At 42.2% G+C, this 24,193-nt stretch overlaps 1 protein-coding gene and 1 long non-coding RNA gene across 10 annotated transcripts in view; one reads left to right on the plus strand and one right to left on the minus strand.

Annotated features, from left to right (window-relative positions):
• The window catches only part of ZNF644 (zinc finger protein 644), a 63,413-nt gene extending 54,131 nt beyond the window's left edge, over nt 1–9,282 (plus strand). For 5 of the 9 annotated variants that reach the window (XM_083620569.1, XM_083620567.1, XM_083620568.1 and 2 more), the window contains 2 exons: nt 2,355–2,457; nt 3,637–5,319. In XM_083620569.1, coding sequence (XP_083476695.1) covers nt 2,355–2,457; nt 3,637–3,829 — 296 coding nt within the window. In that variant the 3' untranslated portion in view covers nt 3,830–5,319. Of the gene's footprint in view, nt 1–2,354; nt 2,458–3,636; nt 5,320–5,394; nt 5,536–7,055; nt 7,225–8,099 lie in introns of those variants that run through there. The other 4 variants (XR_014549630.1, XR_014549632.1, XR_014549633.1 and 1 more) reach the window with 3 other exon arrangements.
• The window catches only part of LOC310765615, a 501,503-nt gene that overhangs the window by 151,796 nt on the left and 325,514 nt on the right, over nt 1–24,193 (minus strand). The gene's annotated exons all lie outside the window — the stretch shown is intronic.

Raw genomic sequence — 24,193 nt, forward strand, 5'->3', positions numbered from 1 at the left:
CGTGGAATCTTTAAGATGGTGGTTCTGACTCAAGTGAGAACTTTTTCCTCAGAAAAGCATATTAGCTGTGATTGAACATTTATCAGGCCAGTAAGAAGCAAAGTGAGAGAAGATATCATTGTAGACGATGGTCTTGCTTTCTGACTGCTGGCTGGTATAGGGAGGATGGGGAATTAAGTCCTGAATTTAAATAGAAGGTTAAATAGGGAAAGGAGATTCCATATTCCATTCCACATTCCATAGCAATTATACCAAATTTAAATAAGGCATAACATTTGAAGTTGTAACGTTTTATCTTTAATAATATATTAACCTGCAGTTGTTAAATTGATCTAATTTCTGCATATATTAATGCCTGTAATATATTATTTTGTTCTTGTTTAAGCTCTTAGTTGATCAGAGCTTATGCCCACGCTTTGTTATCCAGGCTGTTATAAAAAGGTGAAATCCAGGGAGTGGTTATTGTGGTTGTAATGGGTGTTTATCAGCAGGGCTAAGTTAAAGATGCATATATTTTCCCCACACTATTCATGGTTGCATTTCTTCTACAGCCTATGTAAGCTTTTCAGTCATTTGGTACGGTTAGTGTGCTGTGACATCTAGAGTTTTTGCCTCCAGGAGGACATTCTAAATCAAAGTCCCAGGACTATTTTAGCTTTCAGTAATCTGTGCAAGAGAAGAGCTAGCTTTAGAGCAAATAGCTGGTGTAATCTCAGACCCCTAGAGCATTTGCTGATGGCAGGTCTAATAATTTGAGAATTGGGAAGAGAGGTAGATTTTATTTCCCTCCCTGAAAACTGTTTATCTTGGGAAATCAAATCTAAGAAAATGTGAGGACCTAAGCAATAGTGAGCTTTTCGCTATTCTTGGTCCTGCTGTCCATATAGTGGTCTTTAATAATTCTTTAGCCTAGTTTTGCCATTTATATATCCAAGACACACATGCAGAGATAGGTGTTATTTGGAACTATGCCTTCTTCCTTTTTTGCCAATGCTTGTCCTTTAAATAGTAGCCAGAAAATGCTGTTATGGATGGTATGGCATCTCCAATACCAATACAATTATCATAGTTTCATTCCGAAGAGAGAATTTCCTTGGTGATGCTCAGTGGTTTTTGAGTGCAGCAATGCAATACATTTTCCATTTCTGTATTTTATTATTATTATCTAGGTGATAGGAGGAAACACCTCATCCTATAGTTTGTGGATTTTTGTTTGAAAATGTTATGTTATTTGATTTGAGGTATGGACAAAAGCTTGCTGTTAAGGTCTTTAAAGTTTACCTTGACTCCCTGGATTCCAGCATATATTCTGACTGTTAGGTTGTAGTAGTTGTCAGATGGAAACTGCAGGCTGTCCTGCCTTTTATCTTCTTCATGCCATAAGTAGCTTAGATGAGGAATTTGGAGGTTATATTATATTGAGAGCATTTTACTTTACACAGTTTCTGACATTATCCTTCTCTGTAGAAGAGGGTTACATTAACCACAAACTTAAGTAGGTATTTGCAAGTAGAATTCTTGCTTTGTTTCCAGCTCTTTTGTACTGCTGGTACATGTGCTTGGATGAAGCTGCATGCATTCATTTTCCAAAATATCCTAAGTGTTTCATGTTCAATTACATTAGGAACTAAACAGTGCATTCTTGTCAGACTAGGCTTTTCCTTTTGAATTCCCTACATTGCTTTATTTCCTTTTGTACCTCAAAAGAATTCACATCACCCTGACACAAATCAGTAATAATTCTGTAGCACATCTGATTCCAGTACACCTTATTAAAGGGACAATCAGCAATGGTTGGAGATCCTGATACTCTTCAGCCTTAAAACTTAAAACCAAAATAAAACCATTATCATAAGACTCCTTTAGCATACAGAACAGAAAACGTTTCAGTGTAATATATACAAAAGTTCTAGTTATGAAGTTTGTCAAAACATACTTTATATTTAATCATTGGTCCTTTTGAGTTATGGTTGTTGGCTGCATGATGAAAACAAATGATATTGAAGGCCTCTATATTGATAAAATTTACAAGCAAAGCATGATGCTTGGGTTACCAGTTAGGTAGAATGACTTAGTAGTCTGAAATGTGGTTTGGTCATCAAATATACATGTTTTAAAATTAAACTTAAACTGTAGGTGTCAAGCATGTAAGCTCATTTGTGCATGAAAATGGTGTGCACACTTCAGCTTTATGATGAATTGGAAAGTGCATATTTTCAAGTTACATAATTTAATATGGTATAGAAAATAAGTGAGAATAGAAGTATCCTTTAACATATTTCGGGGGGAGGGAGTTATCCAGTAAAGTGCTCAAAACTTATATCTATCTACATAATTTTATTTTCTCTTCATAGCCATAGATTGTAAGCAAAAAAAATCAAGATCAAGATCTGGGAGCAAGAAAAAAATTCTGCCATTACCTCATGGTGCTGATGAAGTTTACATACTCCGGTGCAGGTATATGTGGGACTGCATTGGGTCATTTGGAGTAGCTATAGCTTGTTCCTGATTTGTAGAAATGCATCTTGTATTTGAGTGTCATGTATGTACAAAAATTATAGTTATCTAGTGACCTGTGGACCTAATGATGCTCACCATGCATGAGTGTAGCCGGTAGCTGCCCCCCAAATCAAGTAAATAAATGAAAATACTTAACTAACTGACCAGTTGTGTTGATGATAATTCAAGAAGTCTTTGGGGGGAAATGGAAAGTCATTTGGGGGGAAACTGAGAAAGCCTTATTTTCCTTGATTCCCCCATTCCCTTGGGCCCTCATTACTTCCCTGCATCCCAGCAAATAAGTCACTGCTAATGAAAGTGAATATTAGCAAGGCTTCCCCACACTCTAGGATTTTAAGGAAGGGTAACCTAATTTGAGGAGAGGTACAGTCGTACCTTGTTTTGCAACTGGGATCTGTTCCGGAGCCCCGGACGCTAGACGAAAAGGACGCACAACAAAGTGCGTGCGTGGAGCGGTTTGTGCTTCTGCGCATGCGTGAAGTGTGATTTAGTGCTTCTGCGCATGTGCGAGTGGCAAACCCGAAAGTAACCTGTTCCAGTACTTCTGGGTTTGCCACAGGCAGTCGTTGAAATGGACGCTCAATGGGGCGGACTCAAAACAAGGTACCACTGTACTACCTAATTAGGACTTTACTTAGGTAATAACTAGCACCTTGAACTGGGCCGAGAACCTCACATTAGATTATTTACCTTCCCCCTATTATGAGTTGGGACTCACAAAACACTTTGCAGTAGTAGCATATAGCAGTTGGCTTAAAAGATAAGATCATTCCTACCCTCATGCTTATCGTCTAAAAAACACAACACAAATTTAAGAAAGATGGGGAGGGAAGAAGAAAACCAGACACCAGTTTTTAATTCACAGTTGTAATTTTAGAATTGGAGGTATAATTCGTGATATAAAGTTGTATGCTTCTGTTTTTTTGTATCTAGAGTTACTTATATCTGTGATAAACGATAGCTGAATTAACACCCAGGAATTTTAAAAAATCTATCAGTGATATGCATACTCAGGCTTAGTTTTTCTGTCGTTATTTTGTGAATCTACTGCACTTAACACAAAGTTCAATTACAATGCTAATGTGCTTTATTTGGATGATTTTAAAAACTGTGCAGGTTTTGTGGTCTGGTGTTTCGGGGCCCCTTGTCTGTCCAAGAAGACTGGATAAAACACCTTCAGCGCCACATTGTCAACGCAAATCTTCCTCGAACTGGGGCTGGCATGGTGGAAGTAACGTCACTGCTTAAAAAACCTGCCTCAATTACTGAAACTTCATTTTCTTTCCTGATGGCGGAAGCAGCTTCATAGAACGTTGGAAACACTTCATATTGCATTGAATGAACATTTTAAATATCTTTGTTAGTTTTTTTAAGGTTAAAATAAATTATCTGTTTATAAAATCTGAAGCCGGAAAATGGGGAGAAGAGTGACAGTTAACATCCAAACAATTGAGTACTTAAAACAGTTACCGTAAGTAGTCTTTATATTTTATATAGGGTGGAAGATGTGTTTTTAAAGTTTACTATGTTTTTTGTCAATTACTGTGTTCACTATTGATACAAGCCCATTACACGTAAGCAGCCGTTTTTAAAATGTTGCACATGGGTACTTAAGATAGGTTTTATGAAATGAAAACATTCTTTACAGTGTTACCAGAATCAATGCTCTGTTTATTAAACAAAAAACCCTTGCTTAGTAAAATATTATATTTTGTTTGTATGTATGTAGTGTTTTGTACAATACCAAGAAATGCTAATGCAATTAACTCAATTTAGGGCATTAAATATCATGTACTTCATAGTTCAAGAGACTGTTCCATTCAAATAGGGCAATTAGTACTACTCTTATCTAGCTGTGTAAGTGTTTTTTTTAATCACACGAGACTCTTTTGTACTAAAAGTAGAGGGAAACTTGTTAAACAAATTTCTAAAAATAATGTACATAGTACTGGAAACTCTTTGTGGTAAGGAAATAATATTCTTTACTTCACTTGCATTTCTCACTGACAATAAAATGGTGCATCCATGCTACCTCCAACTTTGTCAGCAGTAATGGTATTTCCCCTTTCCATTTGTTGCATCAAGCACTCACAGTTTTCTTTATTTTTAATCACAATTTTCTTAAGTCTTTCTTTTTATGCCTAGCTTAAGTATGAGTTGCTTACAGGACATTTTTGACATTTTTTGCCACCTCTTTTATTTAATACTGTAGAAATGTACTAAGAAGCATTGCTCACTACATGACTTAGCCTAGACTTTTCATTTTACAATTGTTTAAAGAAATCATAACACCCTTGGACAAAAAAAAATAAGTTTCTACATATGAAGAGAATGTTTACAATTTGAATTTTAAAACTTGTTTTGGATGTAATTATATGTATGAAAACTGTAACACTATGCTCATGCTAAGGACCTATTTACAGAATTATTGAAATAAATGTGCTGTGAGGATGGAAAAAATATGGTGCAGGTGTCTTGGTCAAAATAAGTATTGGCTGTTCACAAAAATGAAATGTCACGTTTCAACAAATAAGCAAATTCCTCTTTTGAAAACTGGTTCTGTAATGCAAGTAATGTTTCATTTTATTCATGTAGGGTGACTAATACTGTAGTTAAGCCAAGGAAAAACATTGATATTGTTTTGCGTGTAAATAAAGTTATAAAAGCAGTTGAGATGTGAGGAGTATTTTGGTGGAGAATATACATACCTCACAGCCAGTGAAATTGCTTTCCTCATGGTATATCTCCTTACCAAGAATATATCTCTCTAAATAAAAAGGTTAAAAGAAAACATTAAAATGTCTGTAATGTGAACTATTATTTTACATTATGTGTGGCATACAAGATTGATTTTTCTCTTTTGATCTTTTGAAGGATCTCAAGCAAAGTACCTGTGATGAAAATGTAATATTAGTTCCCAGGTAAAATGCATCTGACTTAAATGTATAGAAACTTCTATAATTTGGCAATGGTTTCAAGAGCAGGCAAGGAAAACCAGTGGAAAATATAGTGCAGGCAAGTCTTTTGTGTGTATGTATAGAGATGGAAGAGATTCACACCAGGATCTCCTTTATTGTATATGGTTGGTATTACTTAACAAAAAAAAGTCTTATGCTTAAGCAAATGGGAACCACAGCTGCACCCAGGGAGGGAAATGGTTTTTGCCTCCTCAAAACTAAGTTTCCTAATGCAGCCAATCCCAGTTGATCATTGATCATTGATCATTGAAGCTGTACTACAAAGCCTGGTCAATCAGCTGACGGTTGGTTGTGGAGGGCTCTCTTCAAGCAGTGACAATCAGCTGGTCATCAGCTGATAGCCAGGGCTTCAATACTGCAGAGGGCTTTGCAGATGTGTTGATCAACTGATGGGCGGTTCCACCAAAACGCCTTTGGGCTCAGCCATGACTCTAACTATAAGGCAGGTGAATGTGGCTTGGCCAAAATGGCCTCATAGACCCAATGGGAGGCCTGGTGGGTTTAATTAGATCCATGGGCTGGGAGGTCCCTCACCCCTGTTCTCGAAGGGAATGCTTCATCAAAACTGTATAACATTTGGTGTTTCTTTTAGAAATGGCAGAAGTAAAGTTAAAGTGTTCTACCTGCTTATTCGATAGCCTAAAAATCCATAATTCATACTCAATCCTGCAGTGATTCTTGCACTTGAAAGCTTGAGGAATGTCAGACTAAGGTTCATTCTCTACTTTTCAGCCATCTGTGGCCCAAAGAAAGAATTGCAGGGAGACTTGCTTTTTGCAGTTCTGAGCAATTAGGAAACCTGCTCTCGCTGACTGCAGACCACCTTTGCTGTGCTCTCCTCAACCATCTCTGTCACATACAAAAAAATATTCCTTCTGTTTAGCTGAGAGACTATGATTTGCCAAGCTGTCAAACCAGGATTCTTAACCCAAGATTTCCTAGCCAAAGCCCAACATACTACACAACTGTACACTTTTATCTTGAGCTTTTAATCTAAAGGTGGGTGGTGCAGTATAAAGTTCTTGTGCGTTGCTGCTGGCCTCTACTTTGTACCTATCATTTTCTTTCTAAGTAGATGGGAAATGTGTGACCCTCCAGATGTTGCTGGACCACAACTCCCATCATCCCTTGCCATGGACCATGCTGGTTGAGACTGATGGGTTTTGGAGTCCAACAACAGCTGGAGACCCATAGGTCCCCCTTCTCAGCCTTTCTGCTTCTTATCTGCAGCTTTGCCACTCTCAACTTACCCATGGTTATTCCCCAACCTATTCCTATGGACTGACAGCAGACTCAGCCTTCATTTGTTCATTGGAATAAATGTTTTTCTAGAGCGGTGACTTAACAGATATTGAGATCTGCTCCCAGCCCAATCCTTTTATTGGGGGGGATATTGCATGGGCTACACAACAAGGAGTGTCCATATTTGGATTTTTATAGAACTACAGTTGTTCTCTACTTATGAAATGGCTACTTGATATTATTCAAATATTTGAATAAACATACTCAGTGAGTTGAGATGATATGCTGGTAGAGTGATGGATTTATTTCTTTAAGATGCTACATCCTATGGACACGTCTTCAACAATCATTGCCTTTCTGATCAGTGTCAAACCTAGAGTAATTGTTCCTATTGTAACATCTCTCTTGTGCTGTGGATTTAAAAAGAAGCAAAGACCCAGAGTTCTACAGAACATCACAACATAAAGCATGCATCATAGAGCAGGTATGCATCACTTTAGATACACTATTTGCAGGACCTGAATTATTGATTCCTCAACACTCCAAAGCTTTAAGATGTACAAAAGGGCCAACTAATGTTCAATTATATCTTTCACATTTGCAAAATGCTGTGCTGAAGAAAATTGGAATAAAAGCGGAAACATGATATGCTTCTCTTTCTGTACTAGAATCATATTGCCATTGTGATCTTCGGATATTTAAGGTAGCTGCATTTATTAGTATTCCTGCTGTATATCTTAAAACGGGTACAGACACAAATCATGTGTCTATATGTCTGTGAAACGCAACCCAGTGCAACTTGTTTATACCTTAAGTTTGTACCGCAGTACCAAATGCTTCAATCTGATTTTCTCTCATTTCATTTTGACTGGAGTGTAAAAAGAATGACTGACAAAGTAGAGTGTGAGTTAACAAGATTAAACTGTATTTTACCTGAGTAAGGATCTGCATGTCAACATAGTATATATACCACTCACTCGAAATGCCTTTCATCTGCCTCTTTCACAAAGAAGCCAATTATATCATGTAAAAATAATGTATAAAAACTGCTGGGAACACAGCTCAAAACTGTATAAGAAACGAGAATGGCATCAGAAAATAAGGTTCTGTGTGCATTTCTGTTACCTTGGAGCCTCTTCAATTTGTCATCATTCTTTGCTGAATAGAGTTCACATCTTCTTGTTAAATGTTCTTGAATGTGAATGCTGAAAGTTGCTGGAAGATGTTGGCTACCAATAGAGATGACAAAAGTGTAAAATTGCAGCAACAACTCTTAATAGCAGGTAAGCAGAATTTCTTGTTTACGTATTTATTTTTGAGTAAGCCTGTGAGTGGGAATTCTCTCTCTTCGGCGTGTAGCTTCAAATATGTTGGTTGACATGATTTAAGAGAAGAAGAACCAGGGCAATAAAGGATTGGAGCATCTGTCTTGCCCTGGACAAAGCATCAGGCTTGAGTGTTTCTCCTTAAGTGCACAGCTGGTTAGGTTCCATAACGAAGGTAAGATGCTTTTCTTCTTTTTTTTTACAACTCCTGTACAAACTTGCAGGGAGTTTTGGTTAATAATGAATGCAGTAGATGTCACCAAACTTTCCATACAAAATTAAAAGGCAGTTTCTGATTTTAACTGGAACCGTGCCAGATAAGCTCAAAACTACCACCACTAGAAGCAAACAAATTAAGCAACCTGCAGGCTAACATGATTTCTTCACAGTATGGAGCAGATGGCAAATGATTTAATTAGGGGTGAAAAAAGTGCTGGCTTTACATTTCAGTTTGCTTTAAGGTCTCGTTCTATGGAGCAGACTATGGATGGTGTGATGTCAAACTAATGCATTTTTAGACCTTGGTGTTGAGTAAAAAGAAAATGGGAAGACATGTCTCTAAAAAATAAAAAATCTGCCCAAAGGAGCAATTATGTAGTTTAGTCTAGACTACTTGCCACCTTAGTAAGTTTTATTAGTAAGTTAGTTGACACCATGGTTTATAAGCCATCTGGATTCACAAGGATCTGCTGCTTCCACAGTACTGTAAGAGTTCTTGGAGCAAAATTTTCAAAGCTATTACACATAAAATCTAATCTAGCTTTTCTTTTAGTAAAAAGAGCAAACCGGGGGGTTATCTTGCAAAGTTACACATACTGAAGCACTTTGATTTGGGTGGATTGCATAAGCTGCTTTCATCATTCTACAAAGCGTATCTGAAAATCCCCTAATCCTAGACCTTCAGCCGTCGTGGCTGGGGCTGATCTAAGTTGGCGTCAAACTGCATCCAGAGGGCCATAGGTCCTCCGCCATGTTCTAAAACTGTTGCTGACTTGTATTGTGGTCCCCTCTAACAGTGCTGACTATCTGTTGCAGGGTGCTGAATGCAGTGTTGCTATGGTACCACTCAGCGTAAAAAACACACACCATCCCTACAAATCCAGTGTTCCTACTTTATTCAGTGCAATCCAGAGAACCATGAAGATTCTCTTAGGCAGCTGGGTTTTTGTCTTAACAGCACTGGAGAGTCACAGGTTTAGACAATGTACAATATATACGAGTCAGCAAGGGTCTGTGTGTGCACTGGATGTAGGCTGTTTTACATTGCACAGCTCCATTTGTGCACGAGAGCGTAGGTCATATATTTCATTAGCAGCTTGCTATAATGCTCTATATCAATAGTAAAAAGGTACGCCTGCCCGTACGGGCCAGTCGTGTCCGACTCTAGGGTTGTGCGCCCATCTCACTCAAGAGGCCGGGGGCCAGCGCTGTCCGGAGACACTTCCGGGTCACTGGCCAGCGTGACGAAGCTGCTCTGGCGAGCCAGCACCAGCGAATCACACGGAAACGCCGTTTACCTTCCCGCTATAAAGCGGTACCTATTTATCTACTTGCACTTAAGGGGGCTTTTGAACTGCTAGGTGGGCAGGAGCTGGGACCGAACGGCGAGAGCTCACCCCGCCGCGGGGATTCGAACCGCCGACCATACGATCGGCAAGTCCTAGGCGCTGAGGTTTTACCCACAGTGCCACCCGCGTCCCTTCTATATCAATAGACCCAGTACCAAAATAAAATAGGTTGATAAAGGATTATCCATAGGTAAAAAATGGATCCTTTAAAAAATAATCCATTACATCTGGTAATATAAAGTATGATAGTTTGATCCAGTTCAGGGGTGATTCCTAGTTATTGAGCAGAAAGATATGGTAAGTTACATATAGTCCCAAAGAAAATCAGATAGCTCTGTGTCTTATGCTTTGAGGGGGTCACCAGACTTATGGGTGATGATTAGCCATAGAGTAGCAAAATCTTTAATACAAACTGCCCCATTGTACTTTGTAATCGATTTGAAATTTTTTAGAAACTGCCATAATGTTCTCTATACTACATTGCCAGGTGCAATTTTGTTTTGTTTTTGCCTCTTTCTGATTCTGAGTTATGATTAAATTTGCACCCACTATAACAGAATTAACCATCAGTTTTGGATGGAGATCATTGGCATGATCAGGGAATGCAGATAGCAAACATAAAATGGGATCATGGGAAATATTTGTAATACTGTTCCCATCTCTTGCAATATTTGCATCCATAGAGAGCAAATCAAACATGATGATCCATGTGTTGTTGATGAAATGCCAAACTAGGTAGTTTCTGATGCAGTTTATCGTGTGTGTGTGTGTGTGTGTGTGTGTGTGTGTGTGAGAGAGAGAGAGAGAGAGAGAGAGAGAGAGAGGGAGATACCTGATGAAAGAGTTGCTGAAAGGCTGCAACTACACAACCTTGCCTGTTATGCTCGAGTTCAAGCCCCTGAGAGTTGGTTGTTGCCGGGGGTGAATGAGAAGTCGTACTTGCAGATTTATCCATCTGTTTCAAACAGAAAAGAGCCACAGTGCAATTATAGAGCACATGCATTGAATGCAGGAGGTCACAGGTTCAAACCCTGACGTATCTGGGTTGCTATAGGACTCGTTTATCAAACTACAAAGAGATGCTGCTCAGTGTAGACCACAAGTGGGGAACCTGTGGCCCTCCGGATGTTGATAGACTCCAGCTCCCATCAGAACCTGCCAGCAAAGCCAATGGCCAGGGATGATGGGGCGTTTCAGTGATTGGCTCATCCCGCTCAGTATTGCCTACTGTAAGAGATTTTTCAGTAAATAGATAGTCGGGTTCTTCCAAGAACAAAAAAGAAGGTAGCTGGTAAAAGCACACCACTGCCCTGAAACTAGCAGTGAGCATGTAGTCAGATAAAAATCACAAGGGGGAGGCAGCATATAAATTTTAAAGGGCTTTAATGTGATTTAAATACCATGATGAAGTTGCATTCAGCAACAGTCTGGTCACCAAGTACAGCGTAAAATTATTCTCCACGGAGACGCAGTCCTACAAACTACTTTACCATCAGCCATCTGGCCCAGATTTAATAAGCGCAGTTCAGTGAGTGATATGTAACCCAGGGGGGTGTACTAAATTTGCCTAAACATAAGCATATAATCAGCTCATAATAAAAACCTGGACGCATCTCCAATTTTATATTGCGTTGGGAGTGTTCTTCAAAATCCAAAAAAACATTGCTTGCTTGTCAGTAAAAACCACTGTTTTCTCATTCTTCTGTTGAAGTAAGACACCTTCCAACAGAGAAAGGGAACCTCTGGGTTCTCCTATGGGGTTTCCTTGCTGTTGGCTAGAGGAAATTTCTGGCCTTGCAAGATAAAGGAATATAAAACTCAAGTCTCTGGCCTTGCATGGGTTTCAGTTCTGGAAGTTGATAGATGGGGAACATCTTTCAGCCTGTGGGTCAGAGATGCACAAGGTTACCCTTTTGAGGGCCAAATGGGAGGGTCAGAGGCAAAGTGGGTGGGTTAAAATTTTAAATCCTCACCTTTGATGCAAATAATGGACATGCTTGTTTTGTGTTGTTTTATTTCCCCCTGTCCTCCAGTCCTCTTTTTTTTTCTAGTGTAGTGTTTGCACCCTCTTTACCTTTGTGAGCCTTGCCAAGTGTGGCTGTGTGGATGTTGACGTCACTCTTGCTGCCTTTCTGTTGTCATCTGTCACAAAGATGGTTCTTGGCCTGCGTCAGCTTCAGAAACGATGCTTCACAGCAGTAGGTTGTCCCAAGGAGAGATGCTATTCTTAGTGCATGTCTCCCTAGTGCAGGAAATTCCTCCTGAGAGATGCACACTATGCAGAATTCCAGCATAGTCATGCTGTTGCATTTGGCCTGCATTTCCGTGTTGCTTGCAGTCCTAACAGCTTGAATTGAAATCCTTGAAGGGCATCATTTGCTGAATTTTTTCTCAAAACTGATTTAGTTGTTCCCGCACTTTGGAGTCTTTGAAACACCCGTGAAACTTCTCCAGAGAATTCACACACTCGCTAAGAATAGCACTGTCTGCTGTTGATTCTGGTTTCTGCTTAGCCAGAGGATGCAAGTATATTATGCACCCCAGCCCCCAACCTGACTCCAACACACTCAGGAGCAGCTGGCTTTTCCCTTGCACTTTTAGAGTGAGGTCTGAAAGATGGCCAGTGATACTAACCACGTAAGCAAGGTTACAGGGCCAATTGTGATTACTAAGTTGAGATGCAGACCAGGTCTTTTCCATGGTCTCTAGCTACCTACTTGGGAATTGGCAGGCAGATAGGACCAGCGAGGCAGCAGAAGTTGAAAAATGCCTGCCACTGATAGTATGATCTAATTGATGGAGGCTCATTGATTTGCTGCCCTTCATCAGTAATGGTTCCAGGGAGACTTACAATAGCTGCACAAAAGGTGGACTACAGCTTCCATCATCCCTGACCACTGACCATGTTAACTCAGGCTTTGGGGAGTTCAGAGTCCCAACAACATCTTGAAGGTCACAGGTTCCCCATTTCTGCTCTAGAACCTTAAGAGAGGCCACTCTCAGAATTGGAGCCATTGTTATGAACCTTCTGAGCAAAAGGAACATATTTGAAACTACTTGGGAGTTTTGTTTCTTTGCCCTGGAAGTAGGTTTAACACTTTCTGTAACATGAAAACTGCATTTTGGGAATTAGGAGAGCACACTTTTCAAGACATGAGGATACCACCTCAAGTGGATCATATTCCAGTAAGCAATGCCAAACACAACAAATATTTCCTATCCTAATTTTATCACAATCGCCAACAATACATGCTTTGTTTTAACACTGCTTTGGATTTTCCCTCTTAAAATTAATAATTAGAAATCTGATGTGTTGCTACAAAGTTAACACAACGTTCAAAATAAACTGCAGCTCTTGTTAGGCATCTGTTGACATTTTAAAAATAAATTAGGATAAATAAGAAGAGGTGATGGAGGAATTAAAGTTCCCTTTGTTTCAGTTCCATGGAAATGAAATCTGATAGCTTGATAACAGACTTGGGCTGAATAAGCCGCTGTGTATTAAGTTACTCAAGGACTGGGAGCAACAGCTGACCAACTGCCGTTCATTTACTGTTTGCTGTGAGGAGCCTTACTGGAAATTTATGGAGCAGATGGTCAAGCAATATTCATGGCCTTATGTGCCCGAGTTGTTTTAAAACCCAGATAGGAGCCTAAGGGAGGTATTCAACGTCATGCTAATTTAAAGTCGCTTAGTGGTGTTCTAGTTGCAGCTAGTAGAATGTCTTGCGCAAGAGGAGGTGCAGAAAACCGCCATGGTTCTTGTCACTGGTTATGCAACAGGTTGCTGCTGTGGTCCTGAAGCTTCCGACAGTGTTATTGTCATGCAGCATTTTGTATTGCACAACCTTTTATTTTTGTGCTTACACTAGTGCAACAGGCTTTGCCCTGGAGGCTGGAGAAGGTTGAATCTCAGCCTGAGTCTCCTTGACATCTTTTGATATCTCTAGGGTAGTGATGAAGTATACATTAAACCTAAGCCACGGTGTTCCTGGATTAATGTATATTTCAATTTGATCACATTAAAACACTTTCCTAGTGTTTAAAGTTATCCATTTGACTAAACTAAATAAAGAGATTGGAGGAACTGTTTGCTCTCGATATGCCAACAATCAAATAAAATTTTGTAATAAATGATAAAAATACAAATAACGAGCTGTTTTCTTTCCTTCTCTGCCTTCTCCGCCTGCTGCTGGGAGCTCTGCTTAAGAAGGCTGAAGCCAGCTGGTTCTCGTCAGCTCCTTCTCCTCAGAGTCTTTGAAGCTGCAGGAGAAGTCACTCCCCCTTCTCCCCCTTAAGGCTGCTGTTCAGCAGGTGAAGCTGATTTCTGTCCCAAGGTGCCCCTCCACCTGCCAGATGGGTGCCGGCTTTCGGGGAACACAAGAGTGGAAGTGTTGGATCAACTGGGGGAAGGGGAGGCATGGATATGTGAGGCACCTTCCCAAGAGAGTTTAATAAAGTCCATGAAATTGACTGTAGACCCCAAATCTCATGTTCTTTGGCGATCACTCATAGCCAAGTAAGATTGTCTTCCATGAACACGGTCTTAACAGTGAGTCCATAAGTGACTGTGGAGGCCAATTCTGGATCCACACGTCCTTCCACAGTGGGGACATAGGTTTCCGTGCAGGAGTCGATCATCGTGAGGGTTTGCCAAACATGCCTTCCTCTTAGCTCATTTCTCCCTTTCATCCTGAGTTTGAGCGTCTTCAGAGTCCATGACACCTTTGGTAAAGGCTGTTCTCCAACTGAAGCGCTTGCAGGCCAGTGTTTTCCAGTTGTTGGAATTTATACTAATTTTTTTTATTTGCCTTGAGAGAATCTTTAAACCTCTTTTGTTGACCACCAGCTTTCCATTTTTAAGTTGCTTTGGAAGACAATCAGGCATAGCCCAGGCCTGTGAAGCTGCTTTTCAGGTGCTTGGAGGGGGTGGTGCGAGGCATCCGGGCATTAGCAACACTAGCCAAGCCCTGGCTCCGTGGCCCACCTAAACCGAGGGATTTCTGTTTAACATGCAGCTGGCAGAGCCCCTCTTTGCTGGGCATGGGACTGCCACATGCCCTGGCCTCCACAGGAGACTCACAGTCCATCTCTGTGTCTCTATTCCTTTTTGGCCACCGTCAAACGAGGGCAAGGGGACTGCCCTAATGATCCTAAGCTGAATAGCTGCCCAGCCCAGCTTCAGGTCCCCCACCAAGTGCCCCCCCTCCAGAACCCACTGCTCTCAACCGACTCAACTGCCTCCCCCCCAACATTCACACTCCCTTTTCAAGCCTCCTCCAATCTACACTCTATCCATCAGAATTCCACTCTCTTCCCCGCTCCCTCCCTGCTTGACATTCCCTTAGTAACTCTAATAGCATTACCTCAATTACCCTATTACACACAATATTTCTTGTAGATTTGTGGGGCGACCCCACCAAACCCTGTGAAGGGAAAGGACTTGGTATTCTCCTGGCAGACGTGGGGAATGGATGCGCAGTGCACCTGCCCTGACATTGCTCCCAAAGAAAGCTTGGCCCACCCACTTCAAAGACGAGAGCACCTCATTTGCGCTCTCATGCAAGAAGGTTCTTCTCCCATTCTCTGCTTACGCTCAACTTGTATTCTCCCCGCCCTATGAAAATCTTTCCTTCCTCTGAAATAGGTAAGAGGAAGGGATATTTTCTTGATTTACAAAAGTACGTGCATTGTCTCTTTTTTCAATTTGTGTTTGGGGTGTGGTAGCCCATTCACATGTTCAGGGATTCTTCCCTCAAAGCAACCCATACCATAGAGTTCTGCCATGCTTCAAGGATACCTTCTTCCTTCCTGGATCTCCATTGTTCACCATTGTGACTCCTGCAGAAGCGCTCTGTGTAAAAAGAACAGGTAATTGATGATGATGGGCTGGGTACAAATAATAAACGTTCTACAAGTGAGACCAATGTCAACACTCATGTTCATGGCCTTTCTACCAACCTAAAAAAAGAAGTCGTAAAGGACCCCTGAAAGTTAAGTCCTGTCACAGACTACTCTGGGGTTGCGGCGCTCATTTCGCTTTATAAGCCAAGGGAGCCGGCATTTGTCTGCAGGTTTTCTGGGTCATGTGGCTGCTTCTGGTGCAATGGAGCACCGAAACCAGAGCGGTGCACGGAAATACCGTTTACCTTCCCGCCGGAGTGGTACCTATCTATCTACTTGCACTTTTTGGTGTGCTTTCGAACTGCTAGGTTGGCGGGAGCTGGGACCGAGCAATGGGAGCTCACCTCGTCACAGGGATTCAAACTGCCGACCTGATCGGTAAACCCAAGAGGCTCAGTGGTTTAGACCGCAGCGCCATCTATGTCCCAACCTACAGCTACCCATAAAGTCTTGCCTCTGAAAAACTACGGGTAGCTGTTCTACCTACCTACAGCTACCCATAAAGTTTTTCAGGTGTACATTTTCATTATCATTAGAATTTATTATCTGCACTTCACCCTAAGGTCCATTTTTAAAAAAAATGAGTAATAGTTAAGCGATATAAGTAAAAACCCTGTCCACTCCAAATATGCTGGTCCATTGCCTTGATGTGGTAGTGGACTGAATGGAGGCCAACAAACTGAAGCTGAATGCAGGTAAGATAGGTGCTGTGCGTTTGGGGTTTTTGGATCTGGGAAATGGGGAGCTGGTTACACTGCCTGAAGGAGCCAGTGTGTAGTTTGGGGGTACTCTGCGATTCAGTACTGCCACTTGAGGCCTGGATGGCCTCCAGGGTTAGGGTTTTGCCAGCTATGAGCCTTCTTGGACAGAGAAAGCATGGCTATTCAAGCGCTGGAAATCTCTCACCTGGGCTATTATAATGCTCTGCTCATGACACTGTCCTTGAAGACTGGATGCTACAACTGTTGGCGAGCAGGATACCAACTGGTGCCACAGGTGGAGTGCCTGTTACATCTGTTTTTAAAAACCTGCACTCTCAACCAGTTTGTTTACAGACCCAATTCAATGAGATTTTTCTGATATACAAAGCCCTAAATGACTTGTGCCCCAAATATATCTAGAGGAGTGCCTTCTGCCACATTAACCTGCCCAAATGTTGAGATCTGAGGGCAGGGACTGCTCTTGGTGCCGCTGCCTAACAAAAATTGAGTGGTGGGAGCACAAGAGAAGGTCGTCATGGTGGTAGTCCCTAGCCAGAGATGAACCTTGTATGTTGTTTTGTCAGCAGGTCACGGCATACCTCTTTTAGCCAGGTCTTTGGAGAGGGAACGGGCAAGATTAGTGCTATCTCCTTTCCCTTACATGTCTTGAGATTACCGTGTAACACTTTCACAGTGTTACTGTGGTTTTATTCAGTGTGTTTTACCTCACTGATTTTGATGTGCCCTGCCCTGGGACAGTAGGTGAAGGCTGAATAATAATAAACAGACAAATCCAGCTCTCTATCTTTCCTTGAAATATGTAACGCAAGTTAAAATTTTAAGTAGATAACCGTCCTAAACTTTGTTGCTTGAATTTGACTGATTCCTTAGCATGCACTGATACGACACAAATCTCCTAACAACGATGAATAAGTTTTTTATTTCTTGCATGTAGTTTATTAGTGATGGATAGCATATGAGATAAAGGTCACTGTACTTTCTGTAGTTTTGGATTCCTAGGCTAATTTCCTTCTCAAGAAGGTCTGAGTAAAAACAAACAAAAACCAGAGTTGCCAATTGTTTCAGGGTGGGGGGGGAGCCTCTTTGTTTGTTCTATCCTGTTTGTTAATTTCTGTGGGGTAATCTATGCAAAGAAGCATTCTGTCCTAGATTCTCATCCTCTGCTGGACACCAGCTGTCGAGCGTACTAAAGATGAACTTGAATCCCTGCAATTGAAGGCTCAGAGGCTAGAGTAAGCAGTTTAAGACAGTATTATGCAGTCCATGGCCACATGGTGGAATGTTGTTAGAATCTGATCCCTTTACCAATCCTGGGAGCCAAGAGAAGAGAGGACTGGCATTTTCCACAAGTAAGAGAAAAGTGACTACTAACAGAGAGTCTGCCTGCTCAAGGAATCGCTGCCTCCTTTTGTAAATAAGAGTTGAGATTGTGCAGCTGTGTGCGGGCATTGTTTTCCATTAAATATCTAACCCCCCAAGAAACCATTCTTTATCAACTTGCAGTCATTGTATAGATCACACAGGTGTATGGCTATAGGTTTCACGTTGATCCCTAATGCCAAACATTGAAAGTCTTCACTAACCTGCATATGATCGGGGGCTTGCTGAGGCAGCAGTTAACTTCTTGTGCCCTGAGCATGACTGAGTACTGGGGCAGAAATTTCAGGGGACAAAAAGCCACCTCTTCACAGGAACAAAGCAGCCTTGCAGAGCAAGGCTTGGCTTCATGGTGAAAATGAGGCGAGCTGCGGTGTTGCACCAGCAAATGTCAGCAACCATAGGAATCAGACCTTAGGAAGTAGATGTGGCTCTTTTTCCAGCTAGGGTAGCGTAGAGTGTCATAACCATCCAACAGATTACTTGATTAGGACTTGCAAAGGAATAAAACTTCCAAGAAATGATTGGGAGGCTTATGAGGCAAAATTACAATGTTTTGGACTTTTTAGTTTCGGGGGGGGGGGAGATGAGTTTGGGCGGGGGGAGAGGCGATGTGATAGCAGTGCATGGTGGGAAGAAAGTGGAGACAAAAGGAAGGACTTCTTTGATGAAGACTAGGGCTGCCATGTGTCGGGCAAGTCAATAGGAAAATCACTTTTTTTGGCGTTTGTCTAAAACAAACAACAATGTTGTGGTCTTCCTAAGAAAAGCTCCACAACGTTTGGGGTGTCCTTTTGAAATATGGAGTTAATGTTTGGAATTTGCTCCTGCAAGATGTAGTGGGGTGGGGTGGGGGCTGCCAACTTGGATGACTTTAAAAAGGGGTTAGACAAATTAATGGAGAATAAGAATGGCTTGCTAGTCATGGTGGCTATGCATTCCCTTCAGGATCAAAGGTATCGTGTCCCTGAATAGAACTTGCTAAAGAACAACAGAGGAGGGCTATTGGGCACATGCCTTGTGGGCTTTCTAGGGGTATCTGATGGTCAACTGTGGAAACAGGATGGTGGACTGCATAGGCCTTGGGATCCATGCGCTCATATTTTATGCTCTTCCAAAGACCCCTCTTTGTGCTTGCTGCAGTAAGCGATCGTGTCTCTACTTGCCAAACGTAACATGGGAAAAACCTCAGCTATTTGATTGCTTATCCTATTGCAAAAAGTAGCGTGCAACTTCAGCCCTTATTGTTTAACTGGGGGCTGATTGCTCGTGGTTTACGTCTGGGACAAGCTGATAAAGTCTAGTTTGTGTTTTTCACCAGCAAACTGTCAGGCCGGGCAGAAGATCTTTGGTACTCTTGTCTATCAGACTCCAAGGCAATTGATGACATTACATCGGTTGTTCGTTTCAGATCTGCTGAGCCCCATGAAAATCAATAGTTTTCCATTATCAGGTCTGGCTGGGTCACTGGTCTGTCAATGAGCTGTTACAATTGGCGTACAAGGGTGAACCTGACCAGTCAATTGCTGCTGACAAGAGGAAAACATGCTGACAGCCAATAGAACAAGTCAGAACACAGATTTGCACTTCATCGAAAGAGGCTCAGAGCAAGGCCATTGTCGAGATGTAGGGCACACAGATTTTCTGCTCTAGGAGAGACTATGGTGTAACCTTTCTAGGGAATAAAATCCTGGTCTGATGCAAGCCATGCATAGGTGAGCTAAGATTCAAATAGAGACATTTGCTAGCAAGTGAACCCACAGGCCATAGACCCATGAGGTCTGACATCTCAATTTTTGCCCCACTCTTTAACACCCTCTTCCAAGCTTATCAGCTACCATTTAAAAAAACGTTGAGAGATCATCCCAATATTAGGATATTAATTATTTTCAACCTTTTATTAGCTCCTTTCAAGTATTAAATCCCGGGCTTCTCACATTATTTATGCCTTTGGTTCTGTTTGATTCTTCCAGAATTCAACGTTCAGTTGTGTTCTCTCATGAAACAGGAAGAGGAGGGGAGGGGAAAAGCACACACAACTCTCTAGTCATCACTGGAAGTCAAATTAGCTGGGGTGGAGACCGGACTCCTCTAAAAAGAAATCTTGTGGATTTTAATTTTTTTCCTGTGGTAAAGAGGGAAAAGCAGAGCTGAGTGAAGCCGCCTTGCTTGGGAATAATAATAATAATGAGATGAAAAGTTGTCGTTTGACTTGCAGCATTTGGTAGCTCGAAACCCCTATCAGATCCCTCATAGCATTAATTAAAAAGAACTTATTTTTTTAAATAAAATGATGCACGGTTTAGACGCCCCCTCCACCTCCCCCATATCTATCCTCTGCCTCCTCTTCTCCCATGTGAGTCTGTGGGCTGAAGGGAATTCAGGTTAATATGTTGACACACTTAACAATGTAGGGTCATGTTGCACCGCATGCTTCACTGGTTTGCTTGAGCGCCGCCTCTGACAGGTTCCTAATCAGCCACTGCCCTAAAGGCAGAGGCAAAAGAGAGGGATTTTAATTACTGCTCCAGCCCAGGCTTTGCCAGCATTAAATTGAGACATAATTAGGCCTCCGAATTTTAATAATTGTCCTAGCTAATTGGGCAGACAAGTGTGTTTCAGCAGCATGGCGTGATTAGATAATTAGTATTTCCAAATGACAAAATTGGGCTCTTGATTACAAAGTTGAGAGAAATGAGTTAGGGGGCGGGTAACTGGTAAGGAGTGGAGGGATGGGAAAAGAGAGAGAGGACAAGGTAGCGCAGGAAAGCGGCTCTTTACGAGTCTATTAGGAGGGAGTTTAACGGTGCAGGTAATTTGGTAGCCATTCAGAGATGTCGGAGAGCTCACTTGAGAGAGATGTGAGCGTTTTGGCTGCAGAGGGCAGCAGGCTGAGGAAAGGTGGCTTTGAAACTCTCTGCAATGATGATATTTGGGGCCTTCATGTGTTTGCTGGTGGTGGTTCACTAGGCCCTTTCCTGCAGGTGGTGCATGAACCTCAGAAGGAGCATCTCATGGGGCTCTTTCTTCAGCAGTCTTAACTCACCAAGCTTCCTACGCAGCCTGCTGTGGCATGGAGGAGGGTGGCGAGAGGTCCTGCAGAGCAATGGCCCGGCAAGGTAGCACAGCTGCCTTGGGACATTGAAAGGTCAAGGATCTCATGATACCTTCAGCAGAGAGTACCTCACAGCAGCTGCAAGTAGTTCACAAGTGAGGCCTGCAGCAAAACCTTATAGTCTGGAGTGGTCCCAGACCCTCCAAGTGTCCAGGGACATCCCTGATTTAGAGAAGTCGTTCCCCTTTCTGATTTAACCCTATTTTCCTTGGGATGTCCCTATTTTCACTGGAGAAATGTTGGAGGGTATGTGATCCTGGGCAGGATTCCAGCTTTTCCAGAATTCTGCATTCTATCCCTCTTTCTGGTCGTCTCTCCTAGCACCTCACTAGTCAGTATTCTATGGACACTGAGCCATCCTGGTTTCCTCTCAGGATTTCCCTCTATTTTTTCAACCTGCAAACCTTGGGGTCCCCTCAATGCCTGCTCTTAGCACCTTCCTATAATTCCTCACTTATAGTCTACCCTTTCATCCAAGTCTTAAGGTGACATACAGAGTTCTCCGTTGCCCCATGTCTCACAACAACCCTGTAAGGTAGGCTAAGCTGAGAGACGGTGAGTGGCCCAAGTTTGCTAAGTGAGTCTCTAAGTCCTAGTCTGGCACTTTAACCGTGACACTGGTTAAATAACATTTAATAACATTTCTGCCGGACCTCTGCAAACTGTGGTTGAAGACATATCCATTAGAAAGCCGTAGGTATCTTCTGACATAGCTAATGATATGGACCTGCTAACCCTCCCTCCCTCAGTAAAAAAAAAGTGTAGAAAATAACAGTAGACTCTGTGAAACAAAAAACACATTCTCCCTCTCTCCCACCCCCAACGTAGCACATGATGACAATGATTGTACACTCCAAGGGTTATCACAACATACTTGTAGTACAATTGTAAGTAGCACATTGCTACTATTTAACCTCCATGTGCTATGCATGCGTGGCAAAGCATGGTCTTCCCACCACCAGGGGGCATAACAGCGCACAAAATAACCAGCAATTCTGAGCCTTCTGCATTGTAGCCGGACAGCTTGTTGCCTCTTATCCTTGCTTAATTTTTCTTCCGGGTCAATGAGCAACAAGATGGCAAATGTGGCACAACATAGTTAAGTGTTACACATTGTTTTATGCAGTACATATTATCACGGGTGCTGCTAACACACTGGTTTGACCTCCCACCCAGGCGCCCTTCATTGTCTCTTGAGACAGACGGATGCCAACAATATACAGTGATACCTCAGGTTACATACGCTTCAGGTTACAGACTCCGCTAACTCAGAAATTGTACCTCGGGTTAAGAACTTTGCTTCAGGATGAGAACAGAAATCGTGCTCCGGCGGCGCAGCAACAGCAGGAGGCCCCATTAGCTAAAGTGGTGCTTCAGGTTAAGAACAGTTTCAGGTTAAGAACGGACCTCCGGAACAAATTAAGTACTTAACCCGAGGTACCACTGTATTGTTGCATACCACTCCAATCTCTGAGCGGTGTGAGATTGCAGGGGTCCAGGTGCTTACTCAGGGTTTGTGTATCCTTTTTGGAAATGAGGCACAGCAGAGACTGTGGTGCCTTTATGATATATGGTTTATTTACACATATATATCTGAGTACAATGGAGAGTTTCCCAGCATGACACTCCAAGAGGGTCTCTTGCTCTGGGGGATAGGAAATAGTTTGATGAAATTATGTATACCATGGAGAATGTGGAATATAATACTAGTACTTGAGATCATCCAAGATGTTCTCTTGCTTCGCCCTTCCAGTAAAATCAAATGCCTGTGTATTTAGGACAGGCAAAAGGAAGTCCTTCATATATAAAGATGTGGTGGTAGCCACTGATTTAGATGGTGTTAAGAGAGGATTAGACAAATTCATTGAGGATTGGTGTGTCAATAGGTAATAGCTATGATGGCTACATAGAAGCTGCATGTTCAGAGGCAGGGTGCAGTTGAATGCCAGTCACTGGGGAACAGCAGTAGGAGGGGGGTCTTGCTGTCAAGCCTTACTTGAGGGCATCCTTGAGAGATCTGGTTGGTGACTTTGTGAAAGAAGATGCTGGACTAGGTTCCCACTGGTCTGGTCCACAAGGACCCTTCTTGTGCTGCATGCCACTTCTTGCAGAAAGGAGTTGGCTATTCCTTAAGTTGCCTGCAAGATCAGAGATGAAGGTAGAGTTGGGCATTTGCCAACACCACTTGTTGAATGAGAACAATGCAAGTCTAGCAAGAACGGAGGACGTGAATTGTGTGCTCAGGATTACTCCACATTTATCCATTTTAAGTTTCTGTTCTCTAGTTTCCTTGTTCTCTTCTAGGACCAGTTCACCCACACCTGTGGTTACATCATCTGAAAAATGAACACTGCTTCATCTAAATGAACACGTTCCTTTTAAGAGTGAGCTGAGCTGATATGATATGGACCAACCATTGCTGTTCTGCTTTAAGTTGGAAATGGAATAGCAACTTTGCTTCCAGACTTCTGGAATCCAAATAACATTCTGTAACCAGTTGGACACTTGCCCTTTATCCAGACCCAAATTTTGTGTGTGTGTAATTTTCATTAGGATGGAGAGGGTTCAATATTCCCTCTCACTCTCCCCCTGCACTGCAATTTAGGGAAGAAGAATAGAAACTGATATGGCAATGCTACTTAGAAAGGAAAAGGTTAAGGAGATAGAGTTGATTCCTAGAGAGGAGGAATGACCCACAGAGGATAGAGTAAATTCTATATTGGCTATAACCAGCCAGGAAAGCTGAATAGCTGCACAATGGATCAGCTACGCCTGAGGAAATTATGCAACGGTGCCGTTGTGCTAAAAAAAGCCCACATTTTCTTACCTGTGGGGTCGGGAGGGTAGCTGAACAGAGAAAGCATAGGTGCATGTTTTGAACCTGATGTCATGCAGATGCCTCATAAAAAAGTAAGTGAACAAAGCATGGCTCTTCTACAGTAAATGCCCAGGGTAAAAACAGCCATGGAAAGTCTACCTGTGATGTTTGGCCTGTGGTGGACTCATTACCCTGATAAGTTGCTGTGATGTTGATCTCAAATGATGCATATGCAGTAGTGGCTGGTGTCCATTGGGAGTGGCAGGGCAGAAGGGAGGCCAATAGTAGGTAGAGCAAGAGCCAGAGGTGAACTTTGGTAATATGTCCTGAGTGAGGACAAAATTTGGCGCCACCCCCAACTTTTAGTAGGTACCCCCTTGGCAGCCTTTGAGGAGGAAGTGTTCACAGCACCCTGAATCTGGCACTGCCAGAGCCAATAAGGTAAAGGTAAAGGGACCCCTGACCATTAGGTCCAGTCGTGGCCGACTCGGGGGTTGCGGTGCTCATCTTGCTTTATTGGCCGAGGAGCCGGCGTACAGTTTCCAGGTCACGTGGCCAGCATGACTAAGCCGCTTCTGGCGAACCAGAGCAGCGCACGGAAATGCCGTTTACCTTCCCGCCAGA

The sequence above is a fragment of the Podarcis filfolensis genome (genome assembly GCF_964270895.1).
Source record: "Podarcis filfolensis genome assembly, chromosome: 6".
In the NCBI taxonomy this organism is placed as follows: domain Eukaryota; kingdom Metazoa; phylum Chordata; class Lepidosauria; order Squamata; family Lacertidae; genus Podarcis; species Podarcis filfolensis.